The sequence below is a fragment of the Mastigoproctus giganteus genome, chromosome 1 (genome assembly GCF_048544385.1).
Source record: "Mastigoproctus giganteus isolate SK-2022 chromosome 1, ASM4854438v1, whole genome shotgun sequence".
In the NCBI taxonomy this organism is placed as follows: domain Eukaryota; kingdom Metazoa; phylum Arthropoda; class Arachnida; order Uropygi; family Thelyphonidae; genus Mastigoproctus; species Mastigoproctus giganteus.
This window is the reverse complement of record NC_143575.1, coordinates 95596298-95623527: the sequence shown is the minus strand read 5'-3', so window position 1 is coordinate 95623527 and position 27230 is coordinate 95596298. Positions and strand designations below refer to the sequence as shown.

At 39.4% G+C, this 27230-nt stretch overlaps 1 protein-coding gene across 1 annotated transcript in view; it reads left to right on the top strand.

Moving 5' to 3' along the window:
• The window catches only part of SCAP (SREBP cleavage activating protein), a 512327-nt gene that overhangs the window by 63886 nt on the left and 421211 nt on the right, over nt 1-27230 (top strand). The window contains exon 3 of the mRNA XM_090380371.1: nt 9561-9687. Within this exon, the coding sequence (XP_090236497.1) occupies nt 9561-9687 (127 nt within the window). The remainder of the gene's footprint in view (nt 1-9560; nt 9688-27230) is intronic.

Here is a 27230-nt window from a genome sequence, read left to right as displayed (position 1 = left end):
GTTTTCGTCAAGCATTTTCCTCCGTAACTGACGTTCGTGGCCTTCCCGGCTTCTCAGAATCCTCCAGAGTGAAATTTCCCCTTTGGAATTCTCTATACCACCTGAATATCGTTGTACGATGTGGACAATCATCATCTAGTGCAAGAGTCATTTCTTCTAAGCACTGGTCTATGGTTAAACCACGCACGAAATTATACCGCAAAACTGTCCTTATCTCATTTCGTGACCACGATGCCATGGCAAGCACTTTACACTCTCACTACTAATGAATAACTGAGCCCATCGACTTGGCGTGGTGGCTACTATGCACGTATGAACATGTCTCAACATGCAGCAACAAGCAGCTTCCTGTGATTCATTGTTGCGTCATATTGCAAAACTTTCCTAGTACCCTTTGTATATATTTTCTATATATTAGTTATATATTTTCTATATATAACTAATATATTTCTATATAAAAGATATTTCTATATAAAACTGTATAACCATTTTTATAATTCTAAATTACTCAGTTGGACCTCTGTTTAATGAAGTCCTTTTATACCGAATTATTTTGAATTTCCCTTGGAAGTTACATTTAAAATAGTTTCCGTTGAGCGAAGAAAATTTTTATATAGCGAATGGATTAGGAGAGAATTAACTCGGTATGCACTTCACATTTCTGGCCTTCAGGCAATTAGTGCTGCTGCGCGAATTAAGAGAGCTAAAGGGATTAGCTTTCTATAATTTAGTGGTACCGGGTAAAACCTATCCAGCCACCTGTCCCACATATGGAGGAGTCAAGCTAGTCATGAGTGAACAGATAAAGTTGTGTTCCCAGTGGGCTCTGGCCCACCTACTGCAGTGGTATCAAGCCTTTTTCCGTACAGGGGCCATATTCAAAAAAATTCAAAGTTAGATTTCTTTAGTATGTTACATTTTCCATATCTTGTTGCATGTAAAACTAAAATTGAAAATATTTGAAAATTTTATTAAGTACAATACACAACTACATTACTGAACAAAACATTTAATGAGAATTTTTTTGATAATTAACAAAATTTAAAATGCTGTTTTAGTTCACTTTCCTCGTGGGCCATAGGTTGGACGCCTCTGTGAATCAAGTGTAAGCGCCCTGTTCGAGAATTAGAAAAGTGATTTTCTTTTACCCCAACAAATAATCATTTGTTGTTTCGTGGAAGTGCGTTATCTGCATTTTTCCGTAAATTTTCCCTATCTCTGTTTACATGGTCACAGTACCTGAATATCCAAATGACATCGATATTTTGGACAGTTTCAAAAAAAAGAAAAGAAAAGAAAAAATTTCAATTTAAGAACTAGTGACAATACTGATGATGAGAGATGGAAAACGAGGACAATGAAGGTATTAAACCTTCTAAACATGAATTTTTGGCATTTGGTGAAAGCGAAGTTAGAAAATTGTCAGTTAGGTTACAGTTAAATTAAAGAGATGCAATTCGTGGATACCTAATTGATAAGAAGGTTTCAGAAGAATTGAAGAATTTGATGAACGCTCTGATCACGATACTAATTTCATCAAGCGAATGTGAATGAGGATTTTTACAAATGAATCTGAATTTGATGACAAAAAGTTTCTTCACTACTGTTTCTTAAAATTGTAGGCCCACCGCTGACATGCTTCGATCCAGCAAAATATGTCACTTCATGGCTGCTTCAGAAACGTCATTCAGCAACTGACACACAAAGAGGAAGAAAATAAGTCGGCATAGGATAGGGGTCGGCAACCTATGGCTCGTGAGCCGCATGCAGCTCTTTTAACACATAACTGCGGTTCTTTAACTTTACAGCTCACATTAAGCATAATTTGAAATGGAGTTAAGAGGACTTAAAAATGAAGGACATGTGGAGTGCAAGAGTAAAATGCCTTAAAACTGAAATTGAGGATTTGGAGAGGCAAAAGGCTGCCCTTGCAATTCTACACAAATGGGCAGCAATAGATGAGTTTAAATGCAGACCAAATTGTGTTCGATGCATGGAGTAGCTTACCGGACTAATATATAAATTTGAAAATATTTGCATTTGGACTTCTCTCAGTTTTTGGTTCCACTTATTTCTGTGAGCAAATATTTTTGAACATGAACTATATTAAAAATAAATCAAGTAACTGTCGTCTGAACAATGCGAGCATGTTTAATTACGACATACTCGAATGATGTTGAGAGACTCGCTCAAAAAGTTCATCAGCAAAAGTCACATTAATTTGTACTTATTAATTGGATGTTTGTTACGTTTTTTCAGTATTAATAAAAATATTTTAAGATATATTTTTTTTAATAAACACCTTCCCACTCTATTCCATTAAAGAACTCTTGCCCCCCCACTCCCAGCTTGAGCTGTGGTGCGGCTCTTCTGATTCTCTCTCTCTCTTTCTTTTTTTTTTAATTAGATCAAAATTGGCTCTTCACTCAAAAAAGGTTGCTGACCCCCTGGCATAGTGTGTCGGATGAGAACTTAATAAAAATTTAGAATATTCTACAAAAACTTTATTATAAAATTATTTTTACTTATGCTATTATTTTTTACTTATTTTACTCACTTTTTTATATACTTGAATAATAAATTTATGCTTAATAAACTGTGTTAATATACTTAATTTGTTGTTCTTATTCTAAAAATATTACTACTAAAGTAACAATATCAAAAAAAAAAAAAAATTTTTAGAGTACTTTTCATATCCTTTTAATTTTCAATTTTTCCTGATAGCAAAGTCATTCTTTGTTATCAGGAAAAAATATGTGCCGGTAATCATTTTACCGGCACATATTTTTTTTACAAAAAAAAGCACTGGTTATATATACAGAAAAATAGTTATATAATTTTCAATTAATTAGTTATATATTTTTTATATATTAGTTATATATATATATATATATATATATAGAAAAATAGTTATATATTTTTAATTTGTTCAATTAACTTTATCTGGCAACAGTGGTGAAGTAGCCGGAGTGGTACATAAGAAAGGAAAACATAAAAGGACGGAAAAATGCATGTTATCGTACTGTAAAAATTAATGTTTTCCATAGCTTTGTTTATTACAGTATAGTTGACTTCATTGTGCTGAGCTCTTCACTGCTTCTCATGTTCTGTCTTTGTCCTTTATTATTGTGTTCACTATTGACACTGACAATTTGAATTCCATGGGATATAGTTAATGTTTGACCATTTTCATATATCCTTATTTTAATTTTCTGATCCAAATGGATCACTTTCCTCTTCTTGGTAGATTTACTAGTACTGATGTCACTTATTCTCTTAGTTGACACCATGATAAGGGTCAAAATGAAATTTTCTGTAAAGAGCTTCACAGGGTTAAGGCAGAAACACTCTTATCACCTCACGTGAGTCTACATTTTACTGAAGCACACTTCTGGAGGTTATGACCATAAAACAATAAAAACAATTTGCACTTTCTGGTTTATTGGGCAATTCATTATAAATGGGTAGTAAACTCGATCTTAATTGCATTTGCAATAATACTGATAGCTGGAATTATGTGGGTTTTTATGTTTTTATGGTGAAATGTTTCCCCCTTCTCTGAAATCTTCAGTCATATTAAAAAAAAAAAAAAAAAGAATAAATTTTCAGAATCTTCTCTTCATTCCTATGGTTCAAGCTTTGTAAACTTGTTTCTTACTTATAATTTCAATTTACATGCTTTATTTTTGTGTAACTTATAATATCCCATGTAACTATTAATTTTACCAATTAATCACATGTATCATTCCTTATGTAAACCTCCTGGCTATGTCGCCGTGATGAGAACTATTGTTTCTAGTACTTGTACCGTACTTAGCACAATAAAAAAAGTTTATTGTGCATGCTTTGTTCGTCGTTATTGATTGCTCATTTTTTTTTTTTATTGTTTTAAATTTTACAATCCTAAAAAAAAAAAAAAAAATTTGATTAAAACAAATTTACGTATGTCTGAAGTTACGCGAGTCGGGGACTTACTATATTCACTTGGCAGTCTGTTCTATGAAACAAGTGTCATTGATCACAGTTTGCCATGCCTGCAGTTAAGCTGTTGCTGGAGTTGAATCTGTAAAAATGCTGGTGTGTGATGCATGCCTGCTGCATATCATTGTTACTGATAACGGTCCTTGGGGGGGAGGAAACTTCTACATTTCATTTAGTTTAGAATAGCTCATTTCTAAATTTTTATTGTAACATATACTTTAAAAGTATTGGCATTTTTGCTTGTCTTCATATTATCGCCTGCATAATAGTCATATAGTAACAGAGGACTCATTGTTTATTTTTCTTTTCCTTTTCTTCTAGTCTTGTTTACATATTGTGCATTTTTATTTTGAAAAAATCATTCTTATTGGTGTATACAGAAGCGTTTTATATATATTTCATATCTTTGTTGGTATATTTGTGTATTCTCTAACTTCTTTATTCAATATAAACCTACATTACAGATTATCCTTGTTAAAAATGTAGGGGGAACAATAATTCCATGTCATCTGTTATATTTGTATGTGTGAGTCTGAAATGGTTACAACATTTAGTATGCAATATTAAAAGAGAAATAACATCAATGAACATTTAAGAAATATGAGTTCAATATAATAAAGCTTCCTGCATAATATAAAGTTTTTTTTTCTTTCATTTTAATATAATGAAGTTGTACTTCAAAAAGCACTAAATCTGCACTAAGGTCGGTAATTAATTTTTTGAGTCTGCAGGTTCCATTTAATAACAGGTATGCTAGGAGGTTGAAAAACTTCATTTGGTTATCTCATTATAATAAATATTTCTTGCAGATATTTTCCAATTCCTGTATATTTCATGAAATATCCACATTCACATCAGATGTATTATAGAGTGGTGTAATTCAAGTGTCAGTTTTGCAGTATTTGGAATATGCAGTGTCTAGACCAGATGCATCCAAAACAGATGAAAGTTGAAAGCGAGGGCCACATTAGCAAAAATAAAAATTAGTTTCCTATAATTAATGTGTATGCATTTTTCAAAATAGCATTTTATTTTTGTTGATCATTGTTTACATTTTCAGTTTAAACTTTTTACATTTAATAATCAAATTCAAAAATACTTTGCAATTATTATATGACACTAATCGTAAAATATTAAGTATTAAGGAAGATACATCAAAGGAAAGCAATACAGAGAAGTGGAATATTATCAAAATTTTTCAATAGTCAGCAAGAAACCTGGCCCTACATTTCACAAAGAAGGTAATGTATATTAGAATAACTGAAGATGTGCAACAAACTGGAGTCAACTCTCAAGGTGGCCATCAGTGGTATGGGATTTTGAGAGGTCACTGGAAAACTCTTGATCACAGATATATGTACTGCTGAAAAGTGAGCTCATAAAATGAGCATGTTTATAAATACAGAGGTTCTTTTTTTTTTTTTGACATTTCTGTAAAAGCTTGTAAAACTAACTTGATGGAACTTTTTTTTTCCTATCTTAAATCACTCTGTCTCAGTACACTCCCTTTGCAATTCTCAGATACCTCATTAGTGTTAACAAAATGAGCAAAAAAGGCAGTGAAGCAGAGGTGCTTTTTTTAATCTTGAAGCCTTGAATAATCAAATTCTTCCTTTTATGCCAAAATCATTTAGCAGAGTTGTATATGTTATGATTTTGCCAGTTGGAAAATCAATGTAATTGTGAGCTTTTTGTGTGAAATTAAAATGAAATTAAAATTCATCTGTGGGTGTCACAGGTTTTTACCTATGACACCCACGATGAATTTTAATTTCAAAAGCCATGAAGTTCAAAGAAATATGTGCTTGTCTCTGTAGCTCCCAATAGAGCATGCTACCGAACGTCAACCATAAATGTTGCTATGGCTGATGATTCTAGAAGAAATTCACACCCATTAAGATAAATGTTGAAGTCATGTTGACATATTTAGCAGAGTTATATATGTTATGGTTTTTTCGTTGGAAAGTGAATGTAATTGTGAGCTTTTACCTGTGACAACCAAGTGGCAGGGCCGGTAACCCGGGAGAAGAAACTCACTCTCCCAGGGCAAAAGGGAGCTCCGATGGATAGCGGGAGAAGAAACAATTATGGATCTCTTGATCCAGCTCCATCGACCAGGGATGATATAACTACATCCAGTGCAAAGAGGCAGAAAAAAGAAGGAACTGAAAATCCTGCTCCTCGTTTTCTAATTCTACACTCCTTGATAGGCAACCCACTGAATAAGCTTTCCCCATTTTTAATCCAGAAATGTTTTGAAAATGTGCCTGACCCTCCAAAAATGGTCTGAAGACTCCAATCTGGAGACCTTCTAGTTGAGATGAGTGAACATAAACACTTAGAAAGACTGCTTAGAATATCTACATTTGGTGGAATTCCCACAAAGGTTACCCCACATGCCACCTTGAACTCCTCTAAAGGGGTAATAGCAGAGTGGGATCTCCTTAATGTTTCAGAGGAAGGGATTGTTCAAGAACTAAATGATCAAAATGTCATCTGAGAAGGATAGTCATCAAGAAAGATGGAGTACTTACTCCTACTTGCACAGTAATTCTAACATTGAGTACACCAACTCTGTCATTAACCATAAAAGCTGGATATTTGAGATGTAGAATTAGATTATACATTCCTAGCCCAGTCTGCTGTTTTAAGTGTCAGAAGTTTGGCCACTCCCAAGCAGTCTGCGGAGGTGTTACTACCTGTGCCTCTTGTGGTTCAAAAGAGCACATACACACAGACTGTACTACTGAAATGCAGTGCTGTCCAAATTGCCAAAAAAATCATTCGGCATACTCAAAGGAGTGCACCCAATGGTAGAAGGAAAAGAAAATCCAAAAATACAGAGTTGGAAACAAAGTGCCATATCATGAGGCAAAAGAAACAGTTTTTAGTGTCTACTAAATTGCCTTCTTATGCTTCAGTTGTGCAAAAGCCACAGCACTCTGTAACAGTACAGACCGATTGCCCAGTTCCTCCAAGCATGTCAATATCTCTGACTGGGCAAGATCAGTCCTTTCCTCACTGAAAGAAAAAAGTCTTTCTGTAAACACACCTCTGTACCACACCCAATAAAGCCCACAAGTTCTGAAGGAGAGAGCCAAAAATCTGAAACCAATAACATGGACATTGATACAAAATCACATGAAGTTGATACACTTCTTGAAATACATGCAGAGGAAGACATGGATATCAGTAGACCAATATTCCCAAAAAAAAATAAAACACAAGAATAGACAAGCGTAAACAAACTGCATCCCGTAAGCAAACAGATACGCCTGATAATACTCAGTAATGCATAGAATCATAGTCTAATTGTCGCGGACTTCGAGCCAACTTAAATGATGTTTGTGTTCTATAATGGCAGCTGCAGAAACCACCATACCCAAATCATTTATCAAAGTCTGCTCGCGCCCAAAATTATGGTGGAACGAAGCCTATAGGGATGCCAAAAAAGAAAGAATAAATACTGGAATTTATTTCGTAAAATCCCAACCTCAACTAATCTGATAAATTTTAAAAGAGCTAGAGCTAAAGCTTGTCATATACAATGTGTAAGCAAAAAAAGAGACATGGTCCCGATAATACCTCCACTATAAACAGAACCACAGACATCAAAACAGTTTGGAATAAAGTGAGAAAAATTAATGGAAAATACCCTCCTATAACTACTCTGATTCTACTTTTAAAAGGGAAAGAAATCTGTAATCCTCTTGAAATTGCAAATTCTTTAGGTGTAAAACATTTGAAACACTTTCAGCTGTAACTGCATATGATTCCAACCTTTCAGTCACATAAAGTACAGGCCGAAAAATATCTATATTTCAATACTACACACCAGCTTCCTGTACCCCTCACCATAACAGAGTTAAGCAGTGCACTTTTACGATAAAAAAACAGTGCTGCTGGCCCTAATGGAATCTATTATGCAATGCTATGTCATTTGAGTGAAGAGGCCCAGTCTGCTCTTCTGAAACTATATAATAGAATCTTTCTTGAGAATTACTACTCTATTAGCTGGTGTCATTCCATTGTACTAGCTTTCCCAAAACCTGGAAAGGACCATTCTGATCCAACAAATTACAGATTTATTGCTTTAATCAGCTGTTTGGGAAAGACATTAGAGAAAATGATTAATGCCAGGTTGACATGGTTCCTGGAGATGGAAAATATCCTAGGGTCACCATGAGGTTAAATTGGCACACTGTAGCCTTAGATGCTGATGCACCATAAAAATCCTAATAACCAACCAACCAACCAACCATGAGGTCAACACTTGACCTCATGGTGAAAGCTGAAGGAAACATTCAAAATGCATTTCTCAGGAATGAACACCTAGTGATGGTATGTCTTGACATTGAAAAAGCTTTCGACACAACCTGGCGATATGGGATTCTCCATGATCTCTTCAAATCCGGTCTTCGAGGTCATCTTCCAAAAATTATCCGTAACTTTTTGAGCAATAGGTCCTTTCAAGTATGTATTCACTCTGCTCTCTCGCAAACATCTGTGCAAGAAGGAGTCCCTCAGGGTTCTGTGCTTAGTGCCACATTCTTCTCTATCAGGATTAATTCAATTACTACATGCATTCCTGACACAGTGGAAACATGCCTGTATGCTGATGAGCTGTCAATGTCGTGTCACTCTCAAAATATGTGTGTAATTGAAAGACAACTTCAAGGCATAATTAACAAGCTTGTCCAGTGGGCAAAAAATAATGGTTATCGACTCTCAAAGCAAAAAACAACAGCAATACACTTTTGCTGTAAATGAAGTTTACATCCCTATCCAGATTTACAACTTGATTCTTATCCAATTGCTTATCAACAAAGTATTAGATTTCTTGCAGTAATTCTGGATAAAAAATTAAGTTTTTTAGAACATATTAAGCATATTCATACAACCTGTCTAAGAAAGCTGAATCTACTTAGGACAATTTCTGCTATGTCGTGGGGTGCTGACCGGGCTAGCCGGGTGGGTAAAGTGCCTGCCTGGCAACCCAAAGGTTGCGGGTTCGAATCCCGCCTCTGGCTTGGATCAAAGTACTGCAAAAACCTTGGTAGGTGCACCATGGCCACAGAAGCCGATGCGCCAACAACTACAAAAAAAAAAAAAAAAAAAAATGTTATCAACCTCGGCCTCAGTGTCTTAGCTGTAACTTCTTGGTAGCCATATTATTTTCTGTCTTGAACAGTTTTACTTAATCTAAGTGAACAAACCAAGCAATTTCTGGAAGAAAAACTTCCATTTAAACACCTAAGCATTATTTGTGTATCCCCTGCAGTCCTGTATTATAATAGTGTATAGAGTTAGTATAATCTAGTTATTGGTAGGATTCACAGATAATGCAGCTTTGGGAAACATATGAGTGAACATGGGCTAACATCCCTGTGGCATGCTTTTGAATGCCTGGAGTCCATACTGTTACAAATTCAGGCTGTTAGGTACATCTGCCAAATAGGCTTCCTATTTGTTAGGTGTACTTAATAAAGTGACCACTCAGTATATATTATGTACCTGTACATTAAAATATTTTATTTGTTGCTCTGTAAACATACTTAATGGCATATTAAATTTTGCAGTTATCCCCTTTTGCATCTTCCTTTGTTGGGCAGCTCATCTCAACATTTCACCACGTCTGTTAAGGATTATTCGTTATCATTAACGGAAACTGATCAGTCAGATAAAGCTTTTAAAGCACCCAGATGGGTAAGAATCATAAATATTAATTTATATTTTTCTTCTTCTTCAGCCCAGAAAAATTACTTTATTTTCTTAAAATTAACCTAAATAAGTAGTTTCTGATTTACATCAGCAATTTTTGGCATGTGTTGCCATTTGAATGTGACATATGTTGAAAAAAATGTAAATTAGAATGTAACAGTGTAACAGAATGTTACACTGTTACATTCAGTGTAACAGAATGTTACATTGATGTTTTTTTTTTACATATGTCACATTTATATGTTATTAAGGTGAGATGTATTTCCAGTGTCCAATTTTTGGACTAGCCAATTTAATTTAAGCTTTACTTAAATATTCATCAAAAACAAAAATTAAACAGTCAATATTAAACTAGCAAAATTAATAAAAGTACACACAGACACATTATTTACATACTGTGTTAGTTATACCATATTATTCAGACCCTAGTGCCAAGCAATTGTGATCAAGCATTTCTAGTGCACCTCTACAGCTAGACTTACTGCAAACTCATAATTGCTTTTCTCCCCTGCATTGCCCCTCAGCGTGGTCACCCATGCGTGGTGAGGGGACCTCTCACAGTGATGCTGCTCACATTCCAGATTAGCATCACTGGGATCTAATGCCCATACATTGGTTCCAGGGTTATATCATTGGAGTCCGGCGTGTGCGGCCATGCGCTGCAGCCCATGGAAACTCGGAAAAGGGGATCATGGTAGGTGAGGGGGTCCAGCCCTGATGCACCACTTTGGCCCCTGTTTCGACAAGATGGGAGGTCCCAGATCGGCCTGACTGGGGTCAATCGGCGGGTGGTTCTTACTGCTAGGTGAACTGCATTCCAATTATTCTCCGTCCCTTTGGTCCTGGGAAGGGATCAAGACTTATTAGAAATGTGGTTATGATGTCCCATTCGTGTACGTGCTAGTTCCCGATTCCTCAAGCAAACTGGAATTTTTAATCTTTTCTGATTAAGGACCTTACTGACTGTATGAGACTTTCTGATTTCCTTTTTATAATAAGCAAATAGGCGCATTATAGCTAAGTAGCTTATGCACCGTGAAACCCCCATAACAACAACAACAAGCTAATTCCCGAGTGGGTGTCTCTTCTTAGGGCTCCTTGGTGGGTGAGATACTTAGGCATCTAAAATTTTTATCTTACTCATATGAGTAGTTTAAATCTCATATGAGTAAGATAAGATGATAAGATGATATGACACCAATTCTGTTAAAAGAGCCAGAACTGAGGATAAAACACCATCTGTGACACCTCTTTTCCTCATTCTTCATTCCATTCCATTGGATAGCAGTCAGTTGGGAAAAATGTCACCCTTCTCTATCCAGAAAGGATTAGAAGGATGGCAGGATCAAATAAATTTGTAAAACGGCCGAGTTCTGGAGATATTTTAATCGAAGCATCAAATACAAAGCGTGCCGAAAAAATCTTGAAAGCCACATTGATTGGTGGAATACCTATTATTGTAACCTCCACAGAGCTGAACTTTTCAGGCGATGTCATATCAGAATGGGATCTTCTTCACATTTCCGAAGAGATCTGCTCTGAATTGAAAGAACAAGCAGTGACAGCTGTCAAGCAAATATCCATTCGAAAGGATGTGAATCTTATCCCTACTCGAGTTCTCATACTTGCATTCAACACCCCACAGCCTCCAAGTGCCATCAAGGCAGGCAATCTAAACTGCCCAGTGAGGCAATTTAGATAACCAAATCCACTGAGGTGTTTTAGATGTCAAAAGTATCGCTACACATGAACAGCTTGTTGTGTAACCCTGTGCTCTATGTGGTGGCAAAGATCACAAGAGTAAGAAATGTCTAGTTCCTAAGCCAAATTGTATTAACTGCCAAGGAGAATAATCTGCATACTCTTGAGCATGCCAGTGGTGGAAGGACAAAAAAGAGATTCAGAAACTGAAAACAGAGCTGAACATTTCCTACCAGGAGGCCAGAAAATGCATCCAACCTATAACTAGCGGCAAGCCCTCATACGCCCAGAAAATTTCTGGTAAGAGTACCATCGGGACCTAAACTGATGTGACTGTTCCCCCCAAGGGACTCTTTCACTCCTATTGCTCATTATTTATTGAGGTCAGAAAAGCCCACCCAAAACTCTCAGTCAGCTGCCACTCTAATATCAGCACCTCCCAGTGCTCCAGTATTACCAAAAGCGAGCACTAAATTAACATTACAGAAAACTGAACTGCCGATGTCAGGGCAAGAAAAAATGGATGCCAAAACCAAGTAGGTATGTGATGATTCAGTCTTGGAACTCTTTGCAGAGGATGAAATGGACGCAGGACAGTGTCCATACTTCCCCAAAAGAGATAACTCCAAGACTGACAAAATGAAACCCTCAGCATCTCGGAAGCCACCTGATGGATCCACAAAGCCCAAATAATGGCTAAATTACTACAATGGAATTGTCGTGGATTCCGGCGAAATACTGATGACATCAAGGCCCTCCTGCAAAAGCACGAGCCAGTTTGCTTTTGCTTGCAGGAGACTTATCTAAAAGCAAATGATGATCCCACCATGCATAACATCACATTTTTTTTGTAAGGATAGAATTGCGGATGGTCCTGCTCATGAAGAAGGGCCTGTCCTTGTCGGCGACCTGACCCCAGTTCAACCTTTGCTACTTACAACCAGCATAGAGGCTGTTGCAATTTGCATTTCAGTGGGATTTTTATTAATTGTGTGCTCTATTTATTTGCCACCTGGGACTGACATCTCCCAGGAAGACCTTGATGATCTTGTAACGCAGTTGGCTCCCCCTCTCTTACTTCTCGGGGATTTTAATGGACATACTACCCTGTGGGGTAGTGCTAACATCAATGGAAGGGGACGTGTCATAGAGCGCATGCTAAATGACAATGACCTTTCCCTTCTAAATATTGGAACAAATACCTTCTTCCACATGCCTACCCGTACTTTTTCTGCCATTGACCTCTCTATCTGCTCCCCTGCTCTACTCCCTTCACTCATTTGGGAAGTGGAGGAGAATCCATACGGAAGTGACCACTTCCCTGTGATAACCTTGTTACACAGTGGGAGACCATGTCTTCCCTTCAGGTTACCACGGTGGAAGATTGATCCGGCTAACTGGACTGCCTTCCAACATCAGGCAAATTTTGACCTCAGTACGGTCAGTCAGGAGCCGATCAATGAAGCAGTGACATACATCACAGAAATTATCATCCAAGCAGCTGCGAATGCTGTTCCAAAAACATCTACCGGGTTTCCACCATTTCCCAAACCTTAGTGGAATTCACAATGCACAGCAGTAAAAAAGGCTCAAAACAAAGCATGGGGAATATTCCGCCGATATCCTACCACTGTTAATTTAATAGCCTTCAAACGTGCACGAGCCAAAGCACGCTACATTTGCCATCAGAGTCAAAAGGAATCATGGATCCGTTTTACATCATCTATTAACCAGGCTACCAATTCTAAGGTAATCTGGGATAAAATCTGGAAAATGAAGGGAAAATATACATCCCAGCCTTCTTCAATCCTAGATTATAATGGATGTGCTATTGCAGATTCAACTACAATGGCCAGTTCTCTTGGGGAGACTTTCTCTAACATCTGTGCAACATTTTCGTCTTCCCCAGAGTTCCTGGTCCTGAAACATAAAATTGAAAAACAGGCACTTAATTTTAAGTCCAAGGGCCTCTATCCCTACAATGGGGCATTCACTATAGAGAAACTGAAAAGAGCGCTCACCCTTTCCAAAGCAAGTGCTGTTGGACCTGATGGCATCCATTATGAAATGATTAAGCATCTTTCACCCAAATCTATGGATTATCTGCTTCTTCTATATAACAGAATCTTTATTGAGGGGCAGTTTCCGGATTCCTGGCGCAAGGCAATCGTTCTTGCCTTTGCTAAGTCAGGAAAGGATCCAAAAGTCACTACTAATTACCGTCCTATTGCTCTGACTAGCTGTATGAGCAAAATTCTGGAGAGAATGGTTAATTTTCGTTTAATTTGGTATTTAGAATCAAATGACCTTCTCTCCAACATCCAGTGCGGTTTCCAAAGGAACCGGTCCACTTTGGACCATCTAATCAGACTGGAAACATCCATCTGGGATGCTTTCCTAAAACGCGAACCCTTCGTGTCAGTGTTCTTTGACATGGAGAAAGCATATGACACAACTTGGAGATTTGGCATCTTAAAAGATTTACATAGCCTAGGCCTTACAGGGCATCTCCCCTTTTTTATTCAAAATTTTTAGCCAATCAATCTTTCCAAGTTCGTGTGGGATCCTCCCTCTCTCTTTCCTTCAGCCAAAAGGAGGAAATACCACAAGGATCAGTGTCATGCTTTTCGCTATCAAAGTAAATTCAATAAAATATCCTCCAACTGTAAACTGAGCGCTCTTTGTTGATGCCTTTAGCATATTTTGCCAGTCATGCAACATGAGGGTTATTGAAAGACAACTGCAGAAAGCCATTGATCGCCTTAATTCCTGGGCACTTGCTAATGGCTTCAGGTTCTCGCCGGAGAAGACCGTTTGCGTACACTTTTGTCGTAAGCGTAATCTTCATCCTGAACCTGAATTAAGGCTCGGACAAAATGCTATTCCAGTAGCAGCAGACACAAAATTCTTGGGACTCATATTTGATAAAAAACTGACCTTTCTGGATCACATTCGTGAACTCCGCACAAAGTGCACTCGAGGGCTTAATATTCTCCGCTCGCTCTCCTCTACATCTTGGGGAGCAGATCAATGCACCCTTCTACGGCTTTACCGTGCACTTGTGCGATCCAAATTAGGTTATGGGTACCAGGTATATTCCTCACCCAGAGACAGTGTCTTTCGATGGCTGGACTCTGTCCATCATCAGGCCCTCCGTATCGCTACTGGAGCATTTCAAACATCTCCTGTCCAGAGTTTATACATCGAAGCAAACGAACCACCGTTATCGTTTCGATGTAAGCAGTTGTCTTTAAAGTACGCTTTAAAACTGAAATCCCTGCCAGACCATCCCAGACCATCCTGCACTCTCTTTCCTCTACATCTTGGGTTGCGGGTCGATGCACCCTACTACGCATCTACCGTGCACTTGTACGATCCAGACTAGATTACGGGTCCCTGGTATACAATTCGGTCAGAGACAGTGTACTTCGATGGCTGGATCCTGTCCTTCATCAGGCTCTCCGTATTGCTATTGGAACATATCGAACATCTCCTGTCCAGAGCTTGTATAACGAAGCAAATGAACCACGCTTCGACGTAAGCAGTTGTCTCTAAAGTACGCTTTAAAACTGAAATCCCTGCCAGACCATCCCACATGTCCATTTGTTTTTGAGCCACGATGGGAAAATTTGTACAACACCCGCAAGACTGCCAATCATCCTTTTGGTATTCGTCTCCAAGAGCTACTCAAAGCACTTAATATCGAGGTAGACAAGGTTGCCCAAACACCAAAGCAACCCCTTCCACCCTGGCATGCTCATGTCCTGCCACGTGACTTGTCCCTTAGAAATTGGGGAAAGTTGGACACTCCATCATCGGTCTACCTGCAGCTTTATTCCGCACACTGAGCTGAACATTCTGACTTCGTGCCAGTTTACACAGACAGTTCGAAGTTGGAATCATATTTGGGATCTGCTGCTGTCTTTACAGACAGCACTACATCGGAGCAGATTCCCTCTGAGTGCAGCATATTTACTGCAGAGCTGCACGCTATAGAGTTAGCCTTGGATCACATTAGTAAATTCCAATACCAACGGTTCATTTTATATTCCGACTCCCTTAGCGTGTTACAGGCTTTAATATCTGTGAGATATAATCCTCATCTAGTTCTGTCTGTTATTCAGCAGAAGATTCATTTCCTCCATGAATGTGAATATGATATCCGCTTCTGCTGGATTCCTAGCCACGTTGGGATTAGGGGAAATGATTTGGCTGACACCGCAGCCAAATCAGCAATTCCCAATAATAATCGCTGCCTGTCAGTCCCCTATACAACAGACTACCCCTCGACGTGGGCACCTGTACGTGGTGAGGGGACCTCCCAGTGATGCTGCTGGTTTTCCAGATTAGCATCACTGGGATCCAACGCCCATACCTTGGTTCCAGGGTTACATCATTGGAATCCGGCGTGTGCAGCCGTGCGCCGCGACCCGTGGAAGCGGAAAGGGGGATCCTGGTGGTTGAGGGGCCCAGCCTTAATACACCACTTTGGCCCCTGCTTCGACGAGACGGGTGGTCCCGGACCGGCTCGACTGGGATCAATCGGCGGGTGGTATTATACTGCTAGGGTCAACTGCGTTCCAATAAGTCTCCCTCCCTATGGTCCTGGGACGGGATAAAGACTTATTGGTAACGTGGGTATGGTGTTCTAAGCGAACTCGGCGTCCCATTCGTGTACGCAGTACCTGCTAGTTCACGAGTGGGCGCCCCCTCGTAGGGCTCCGTGGTGGGTGAGGTACTTAGGCATCAGACATTTTTCTTTACTCTCATGAGTAATTCAAATCCCCTTTCTTCTGGGGCCCCAACAAGGCCCCTACCTAATCGAGATGATGACGCAGATAACACCTCTGCAAAACGAGCCAGAACTGAGGATAAATCACCACCATTAGTGACACCGCTTTTCCTCATTCTCCATTCCACCGGAGAGCAGTCCATTGGAAAGATGTCACCCTTCTTCATCCAGAAAGGATTAGAAGGGTTGGCAGGTTCACCAAAATCTGTAAAAAGACTGCGTTCTGGCGACCTTTTGGTCGAAGCTTCTACCACCAAGCAAGCGGAAAAAATCATAAAGGCTACATCCATAGGGGGAATACCTATCATCGTAACCCCTCACAAAACTCTAAATTCTTCACGTGGTGTCATATCAGAGTGGGACCTTCTTCATGTTTCTGAAGAAGAGATCTGCTCTGAATTGAAAGACCAAGGAGTGACAGCTGTAAAGAGAATATCGATACGGAAGGATGGGAATCTCGTCCCTACCCGAGTTCTCATCCTCACGTTTAACACCCCACGGCCTCCAAATTCCATCAAGGCAGGTTATCTAAACTGCCCAGTGAGGATTTATATCCCAAACCCACTGCGGTGTTTTAGATGCCAAAAATACGGCCACTCACAAACATCTTGTCGTGGTAACCCTGCCTGTGCTCGATGTGGTGTTAAAGACCACGAGAGCAAGGAATGTACAGCTCCAAAACCCGCCTGTGTTAACTGCCAAGGTGAGCACCCCGCCTATTCAAGAGCATGCCAGCGGTGGAAAGACGAAAAAGAAATCCAAAAACTAAAAACAGAGCTGAATATTTCCTACCCAGAGGCCAGAAAACGTATCCAACCAGTAAATAGCGGGAAACCTTCATATGCCCAGAAGGTTTCTGCTAAGAGCACTATCGGGACACAAACTGAGATGACTATACCACCAAGAGAGTCATTCACCCCGATTGCACGCTATTTATTGAGTTCTCAAAAGCCCACCAAAAAAACACAGTCAGTTGCCACTCCTATATCCGTACCTCCTAGTGCTCCACCACTACCAAAACCAAGTGGTAAAGAGCCTGAAGTAACAACAGAAAGAATGGATGTAGAGAACAAGGAGGTACAGGATGAATCAGTCTTGGAACTCTTTGCAGAGGAAGAAATGGACACGGGACATCGTCCATTCTTCCCCAAAAAAGACAAAGCCAAGACTGATAAAAGTAAGCCCTCAGCACCTCGGAAGCCGCCTGATGGACCCACCAAGCCAAAATAATGGCTAAATTCCTACAATGGAATTGTCGTGGATTCCGGCGAAATACTGATGACATCAAGGCCCTCCTGCAAAAGCACGAGCCAGTTTGCTTTTGCTTGCAGGAGACTTATCTAAAGGCAAATGATGATCCCACCCTGCATAACATCACAATCTTTCGTAAGGATAGAATTGCGGATGGTCCTGCTCATGGAGGAGTGGCTATCCTTGTGGGTAATCAGACCCCAGTTCAGCCCTTGCTAATTACAACCAGCATAGAGGCTGTTGCAATTCGCCTTACAGTGGGATTTTTAATAACGGTCTGCTCGATTTATTTGCCACCTGGGACTGACATCTCCCAGGAAGACCTTGATGATCTTGTAACGCAGTTGCCTCCCCCTTTCTTACTTCTCGGGGATTTTAACGGACATAACACCCTGTGGGGTAGTGCTAACATCAACGGAAGGGGACGAGTCATAGAGCGTATGCTCAATGACAATGACCTTTCCCTTCTAAATACTGGAACAAACACCTTCTTCCATATGCCTACCCGTACTTTTTCTGCCATTGATCTCTCTATCTGCTCCCCTTCTCTACTCCCTTCATTCACCTGGGAAGTGGAGGAGAATCCATACGGAAGTGATCACTTCCCTGTGATAACCTTGTTACACAGTGGGAGACCGTGTCTTCCTTTTAGGTTACCACGGTGGAAGTTTGATCAGGCTGACTGGAATGCCTTCCAACATCAGGCAAATTTTGACCTCAGTACAGTCAGTCAGGAGCCTATCAATGACGCAGTAACGTACATCACAGAAATCATTGTCCACGCAGCTGCTAATGCTGTCCCAAAAACATCAGCCCGGTTTCCACCATTTCCCAAACCTTGGTGGAATTCACAATGCACAGCAGCAAAAAAGGCTCAAAACAAAGCGTGGGGGATATTTCGCCGATATCCTACCACGAACAACCTTATAGCCTTCAAACGTGCACGAGCCAAAGCACGCTACATCCGTCGTCAGAGCCAAAAGGAATCGTGGATCTGTTTTACATCATCTATTAACCAGTCTACCAACTCTAAGGTAGTCTGGGATAAAATCCGGAAAATGAAGGGAAAATATACATCCCACCCTTCTTCAATCTTAGATTATAATGGATGCGCTGTTGCAGATCCAACTGCAATAGCCAATGCTCTTGGGGAAACATTCTCTAACATCTCCGCAACATCCTCGTACTCCCCAGAGTTCCTGGTCCTGAAACATAAACTGGAAAGAGAAGCACTTAATTTTAAGTCCAAGGGCCTCTATCCCTACAACGGGGATTTTACTATTCAGGAACTGAAAAGAGCCCTCGCTCTTTCCAAAGCAAGTGCTGTTGGACCAGATGGCATCCATTATGACATGATTAAACATCTTTCACCAAAATCTATGGATTGTCTGCTCCTTCTGTATAACAGAATCTTTACTGAAGGGCAGTTTCCGGATTCCTGGAGAAAGGCAATCGTTCTTGCCTTCCCTAAGCCAGGAAAGGATCCAAAAGTCACCACCAACTATCGTCCTATTGCTCTGACTAGCTGTCTGTGCAAAATCCTGGAGAGAATGGTTAATTCTCGTTTAATATGGTACTTAGAATCAAATGACCTTCTCTCCAACATACAGTGCGGCTTCCGAAGGAACCGGTCCACTTTGGACCATCTTATTAGATTGGAAGCATCCATCCGGGATGCTTTCCTAAAACGTGAACACTTGGTGTCGGTGTTCTTTGACATGGAGAAAGCGTATGACACAACTTGGAGATTTGGCATCTTAAAAGATCTGCATAGCCTTGGCCTTAGGGGGCAACTCCCCATTTTTATTAAAAACTTTTTAGCCAATCGATCTTTCCAAGTTCGTGTGGGATCCTCACTCTCTCGTTCCTTCAGCCAAGAGGAGGGAGTACCACAAGGATCAGTATTAAGTGTCACGCTTTTTGCCATCAAAGTGAATTCCATCACAGAACAACTTCCTCCAACTGTAAACTGTGCCCTCTATGTTGATGACTTTAGCATATTTTGTCAGTCATGCAACATGAGGGTTATTGAAAGACAACTGCAGAAAGCTATTGATCGCCTCAACTCCTGGGCTCTTGCTAATGGCTTCAGGTTCTCGCCGGAGAAGACCGTTTGCGTACACTTTTGTCGTAAGCGTAATCTTCATCCTGAGCCTGAATTAAAGCTCGGACAAAATGTAATTCCAATAGCAGCGGACACAAAATTCTTGGGACTCGTATTCGATAAAAAGCTGACCTTTCTGGATCACATCCGTCAACTCCGCACAAAGTGCACAAGAGGGCTAAATATTCTGCGCTCTCTTTCCTCAACATCTTGGGGTGCGGATCGATGCACCCTACTACGCATCTATCGTGCACTTGTACGATCCAGACTGGATTACGGGTCCCTGGTATACAATTCGGCCAGAGACAGTGTACTTCGTTGGCTCGATCCTGTCCATCATCTGGCTCTCCGTACCGCTATTGGAGCATATCGCACATCTCCTGTCCAGAGCTTATACGTCGAAGCAAACGAACCGCCATTATTGCTTCGATGTAAGCAGTTGTCTCTAAACTACGCTCTAAAACTGAAATCCCTGCCAGACCACCCTACGTGGCTAACCGTTTTTGAGCCACGATGGGAAAATTTGTACAACACCCGTAAGACTGCCAATCGTCCTTTTGGTATTCGTGTCCAAGAGCTACTCAAAGAACTTAATATAAAGGTAGACAGAGTTGCCCAAACACCAAAGCAACCCCTTCCACCCTGGCATGCTCATGTCCCGGCATGTGACTTGTCCCTTCGAAATTGGGGAAAGTCGGACACTCCATCGTCTGTCTACCTGCAGCTTTTTTCAGCACACCGAGCTGAACATTCTGACTTCGCGCCAGTCTACACAGACGGGTCGAAGTCAGAATCATATGTGGGATCTGCTGCTGTCTTTACAGACAGCACTACATCGGAGCAGATTCCCTCTGAATGCAGCATATTTACTGCAGAGCTGCACGCTATAGAGTTAGCCTTGGATCACATTAGTGAATGCCAATACCAACGGTTCATTTTGTATACCGACGCTCTCAGCGTGTTACAGGCTTTAATATCTGTGAGATATAATTCTCATCCAGTTCTGTCTAGCATTCAGCAGAAGATTCACGTTCTCCATGAACGTGAATATGATATCCGCTTCTGCTGGATTCCTAGCCACATTGGGATTAGGGGAAATGATTTGGCTGACGCCGCAGCCAAATCAGCAATTCCCAATAATGACCACTGCCTGTTAGTCCCCTATACAGACTACAGGCAAATAATACATCAAAAGATACATTCCCAATGGCAGGATTCGTGGAATAGACAGACTGCGAATAAGTTATATCATATAAAACCTGTAATTGAACCGTGGCAGTCTAGTCTGCGCAGGAATCGTAAGGAGGAAGTTGTTCTTGCCCGGACCCGCATAGGACACAGTCATTTAACTCATTCGTTTTTGCTGAGGGCTGATGACCCTCCTATGTGTGTGTCCTGTGGCACAATCCTAACGATTAGACACCTTTTAATTGACTGTCCAGATTTTAGCAGCACCCGTTTTACCGCTTTTAGTCATCTGACTGAGCCTTATACACTCAGTCAGATTTTATCCGACAATGACAACGTGTCTGCTGTTTTTAGCTATTTTAAATCAATAAAAGTTTTTAATTGTATTTAAAATTTGTTATTGTTATCTCTTTATTGATTTAATTTTTATATATTTGTTATTATTTATCTGGACATGGTGACCTAACTAATTAGGTCACCGAGAATTTAAACTTTTAAATATTGCATAGTCTTGGCGCATTATGGCCACAGCTGCCAATGCGCCAATAAAAAACCAAAAACAAACAAAAACAAACAAACAAACAAACAAACAACAGACTACAGGCAAATAATACATAAAAAGATACTCTCCCAATGGCAGGATTCGTGGAATAGACAGACTGCGAATAAATTATATCGTATAAAGCCTGTAATTGAACCGTGGCAGTCTAGTCTGCACAGGAATCGTAAGGAGGAAGTTGTTCTTGCCCGGACCCGCATAGGACATAGTTATTTGACTTATTCTTTTTTGCTGAGGTCTGATGACGCTCCTATGTGAGTCCTGTGGCACAATTTTATCTATTAGACACATTTTAGTTGACTGTCCAGGTTTTAGCAATATCCGTTTTACCGCTTTTAACCATCTGACTGAGCCTTATACACTCAGTCAGATTTTATCTGACAATGACAATGTGTCTGCTGTTTTTAACTATTTTAATTCAATAAAGGTTTTTACTTGTATTTAAAATTTATTTGTTGATGTTATTTCTGTATTGATTTATCTTTTTTACATTTTATACTGTTGTTATTTTATATCTTGACTTGGTGACCTTAATAATTAGGTCAGCGAAATTAAAATTTTTAAATATCACCTAGTTTTGGCACATTATAGCCTTAGTTGCTAATGCGCCAATAAAACCTAACAAACCAATCAGCAATGGGGAAAGAAATTCCTCGCAGACGAAAATATCAAATAATTACATACAGAACATACCCTCAACAATATACAAAACTGCCAAATATATACAGATGGCACAAAAACAGGTTCTGCCATTGGTGCCGCAGCTGTCTTTCTGTCTTTTACAGTCTCCATATCACTACCAGTTGAATGTAGCAGTTATACTGATGAGTTATATGCAGTCAAACTAGCCTTACAGAATTTTAACACTCCACAATGCTAGCAGTATAATATACACTGATTCATTAAGTGCAATGTCTGCTTTGGGCAATCAATTTTCAATATCACAGCCAATCAAAAAACAAATCATTTGCTGTTTAAACCATCTACGAAGTAGGAATCATTCAGTGAAATTCTGCTGGATCTCAGGGCATTCTGGTATCTTAGGCAATGAGAGAGCAGATCAGGCAGCCAAAAAACCAAACAGTACAACACCAGCAAATTACCAAGTACCATATAGAGATTATTTGAAGCATATAAAAAAAGTCTGCATGTTTCAGTGGTCAGAAATATGGAAGGTACAAAGTGCTGCTGCACGAATTAAGAGAGCTAAAGCATTCTACAACTTAGTGGTACCTGGTAAAACCTATCCCACCACCTGTCCCACATACGGAGGAGTCGTGCTAGTCAAGAGTGAGCAGATCAAGGTATATTCCCAATGGGTTCTGGTCCACCTTCTACTGCAGTGGTATCCAACCTTTTCCCGTACAGGGACAATATTCAAAAAAATTGAAAGTTACATTTCTTTAGTGTGTTACATTTTCCATATCTTTTTGCATATAAAAGTAAAATTGATAATGTTCGAAAATTTTATTAAGTACAATACACAATTACATTTACTGAACAAAACATTTAATGCTAATTTTTTTTGATAATTAACAAAATTTAAAATGCTGTTTCAGTTCATTTTCCTTGCGGGCTGTAGGTTGGACACTGCTGTGAATCAACCCTGTTCGAGAATTAGGAGAGGGCGATTTTCTTTTACTCCGACAAATAATCATCTGTTGTTTCACGGAAGTGCATTATCCACATTTTTCCGTAAATTTTCCCTATCTCTGTTTACATGATCGTAGTACCTGAATATCTGAATGACACCGATATTTTCGGCAGTTTCAAACAAAAAAAAAAAAAATCAGATTTAACAACTACTGACAATACTGATGACGAGAGATGGAAAATGAGGACAACGAAGGTATTAATCCTTCTAAACATGAATTGTTGGCATTTGGTTAAAGTGAAGTTAGAAAATTGTAAATTAGGTTACAGTTAAATGAAAGAGTGCAATTCGTGGATTTCGGTGATACCTAATTGATAAGGTTTCGGAAGAATCGAAGAATTTGATGAATGCTCTGAGTACGATACCAATTTCATTGATTGAATGTGAACGAGGATTTTCACAAATGAATATAATTGCCAGCGCTTCATTGATGACAAAACAGTTTCTTCACTACTGTTTCTTAAAATTGTAGGCCCACCACCGACCCACTTCGATCCAGCAAAATATGTCAATTCATGGCTGCTTCAGAAACGTCATTCAGCATCTGACACACAAAGAGGAAGAAAAGAAGTCGGCAACCTGTGGCTCACGAGCCGCATGCAGCTCTTTTAACATGTAACTGCGGTTTGTTAACTTTACAACTCACATTAAGCACAATTTGAAATGGAGTTAGAGGACTTAAAAATCAAGGACATGTGGAGTGCAAGACTAAAATGCCTTAAAACTGAAATTGAGGATTTGGATAGGCAAAAGGCTGCCCTTGCAATTCTACACAAATGGACAGCGATAGATGAGTTTAAAATGCAGACCAAATTGTGTTCGATGAGTGTAGTAGCTTACTGGACCCATATATAAATTTGAAAATATTTGCGTTTGGACTTCTCAGTTTTTGGTTCAACGTATTTCTGCAAGCAAATATTTTTGAACATGAACTATATTAAAAATAAATCAAGAAACCATCATCTGAACAATGTGAGCATGTTTAATTACGACATACTCGCATGATGTTGACTCACTCAAGAAGTTCATCAGCAAAAGTCACATTAATTTAAATCTAATTGAATGTTTGTTACGTTTTTTTTTTCATTTTTAATAAATAATATTTCAAAATATATATATATATATTTTTTAATAAACACCTTCCCACTCTATTCAATTTCTTAAAAAACTTGCCTTTTCCCCCCTCCTCCTCCTCCCAGCTTGAGCTGAGGTGCGCAGCTCTTCAGATTCTCTCTTTTTTAATTAGATCAAAAATGGCTCTTCACTCAGAAAAAGTTGCCGACCCCTGCCATAGTGTCTGATGAGAACTTAATAAAAATTTGAAATATTCTACAAAAACTTTATTATGAAATTATTTTTACTTATGTTATTATTTTTTACTTATTTTACTCACATTTTACTTATTTTTTTATATATTAAAATTTACTTATTTTTTTATATATGTGTTAATATATTTAATTTGTTTTTCTTATTCTAAAAACATTACTACTAAAGTAACAATATCAGGAAAAATATTTTTTAGAGTATTTTTCGTATTGGATGATTGTTTTCTACATCAGCATGTTCGGGAGGCAACTAGAGGGAGTAATACTCTGGATTTGATTATCAGCAGTGATTCTTCATGCATTAAGAATCTGCAGATAAATGAACCACTAGGTGGCAGTGATCACAGTGTGCTGAAGTGGGATTTACTCAAAGAGGTAACTACCATTAGGGGTAAAGGGAAGGGTTATTGCTTCCGTAAAGGCGACTACGATGGACTAAGACAGTATTTTAATTCTATACAGTGGGACCAACTGATGATGTTACCAACAGCAAATTCAAAATGGGAAGCATTCAAAGAACTTATCTTGGAAGCTACTAGGCTTTACATACCAACTAAGAAATATTGTTCAAGGTTTAGGCCAAAATGGATGTCAGATGAACTAATGAGGCATATGGCAGAGAAGAAAAATGCATGGGATACTTACAAATTAACACATGACACAGAAGCCTATGATAGATACAAGTTGATATGCAACCAAGTTGCAAAGGAGGTTAGGCAGGCGAAGGCAGATTACGAGAAATCCTTGGCAAGGGATGCAAAGAAAAACAGCAAAGAGTTCTTTACTTATGTAAACTCTAGAAGGAAGGGGATGAATCAGATTGGTCCACTTGATATTGATGGGTCAACTGTTGATGATCCTGCTCAGGTAGCTAACAAACTAAATGAATATTTTGCATTGACATTCACACATGAGGAGTTATTCAGCGAGGGGAATGCCAGAGGTGTATTCAACTCTAGTAGTAAGCTACAGAATCTTGAAATAACTGGGAGTAAAGTGGAGGAGAAACTGTTGAAGATAAACACAAGAAAGGCACCCGGGGTGGATGGGATCTATCCAGTTATATTAAAGGAGGCAGCAAAGGAAGTAAGCAAACCTTAGCCATAATTATGAGAGCTTCCTTGAACTCAGGGGAGGTACCCATAGACTGGAGATGTGCAAATGTGACCCCAATTCACAAAGGAGGATCAAAGGCTGACACAAGTAATTATAGACCTGTGAGCTTAACTTCTGTTCCAGGAAAATTAATGGAGGCACTGGTTAAAGAAGCACTGCAGGATCATTTAGACAAGACTTCAGTTATAGCTAGGACACAGCATGGTTTTGTTAAGGGGAAGTCTTGCCTGACCAATTTGATTGGATACTATGATGCAGTCACAAAAGAACTGGATGCAGGGAATAGCTTTGATATTATATACTTGGACCTTAGAAAGGCTTTTGATACTGTTGCACATGGAAGACTGCTACACAAATTGGAGCAGTGTGACATTGGAGGCAAATTGCTGCTATGGATAAAGGGGTGGTTGAGGGGGAGAAGACAGAGAGTGGTAATCAATGGACACTGCTCATCGTGGACTAATGTTATCAGTGGAGTCCCTCAGGGCTCAGTGTTGGGTCCATTATTGTTTTCTGTATTTATAAATGATATTGATGATGGTATATCAAGCTTAATGTCCAAATTTGCAGACGATACAAAGGTTGGCAGGGTTGTCAAGGACACTACTGACACTATGCTACTGCAACAGGATCTGGAAAGGTTGAGCAGATGGGCTGAGAGGTGGCAAATGAAGTTTAACATTGACAAATGTAAAGTGCTACACATGGGAAACAGCAACCCCAGAGCAACGTATCAACTCTGTGGTACTACACTGACAGTGGTAGAGAATGAAAGGGACTTGGGGGTGGTTGTGCAGGCAGATATGAAGTTCTCTCAGCAGTGCAGACGGGCTGCAAGAGTAGCTCATGGAGTATTGTCAATGATATACAGGAATTTTTCCAGCAGGGATAAGGAGGTGATTATTCCCTTGTATAAGGCAATGGTCAGGCCACACCTAGAGTACTGTATACAGGTCTGGAGGCCTCATTTCAAGAAGGATGTAGAGCTGCTGGAACGAGTACAGAGAAGGGCAACAAGATTAGTGAATGGAACAAAGGGGTGCTCTTACGAAGAAAGGCTTAAGTTTTGCAAATTACAGTGTCTGGAGACTAGGCACCAGCGAGGTGATCTGATAGAGGTGTATAAAGCCTTGAATGGTTTGAGCATGCTCAATGCTGATGGGATTCTTCCTCTAGCTCAGAAGAATCACCTGAGAGGGCATAAATTCAAATTGAGGAAAGACAGATGTAGGATAGACGTGCGGAAATTTGCCTTTAGCCAGCGGGTGGTTGGTTGGTGGAACAGACTTCCATCCCTTGTGGTGGAGGTTGATAGCCTAAATAAGTTTAAGGCTCAGCTGGACAGGTATTTTGAACGAACAGAGGGGTGAAGTGGAAGTGGGTTTTTTTTTTTTTTTTTTTTTGGCTGACTGCATAAGCTTGCTTTCTTGCATCAAATGCCTCTACTAATGCTAATGCTAATATCCTTTTAATTTTCAATTTTTCCTGATAGCAAAGAATGAGTACCGGCACCTATTTTTTTTTTTTTACAAAAAAAAAGCACTGTCTAAGGGTATTACATCCAGTTGGGATTTACTAAATGTTACAAAGGAATAAATAACTCAAGATCTACAGAAACAAAATGTAATTTAGCCAAGCAAATTATTATTAAAAAGATAGATTGAATATATTTAGTGCTAAAGCCTCAACTTACAGAAAATTCACCAGACATAACAGGTTAGTGCATTAGCATCATGTTTGTGCGAATTACCGAAAATGGTAAAATGGCATCGTTTTTATCATATCTCCTATTGTAAATACCTCCACGAGTTGCCTTATATGGCACTACCTTGAATAAG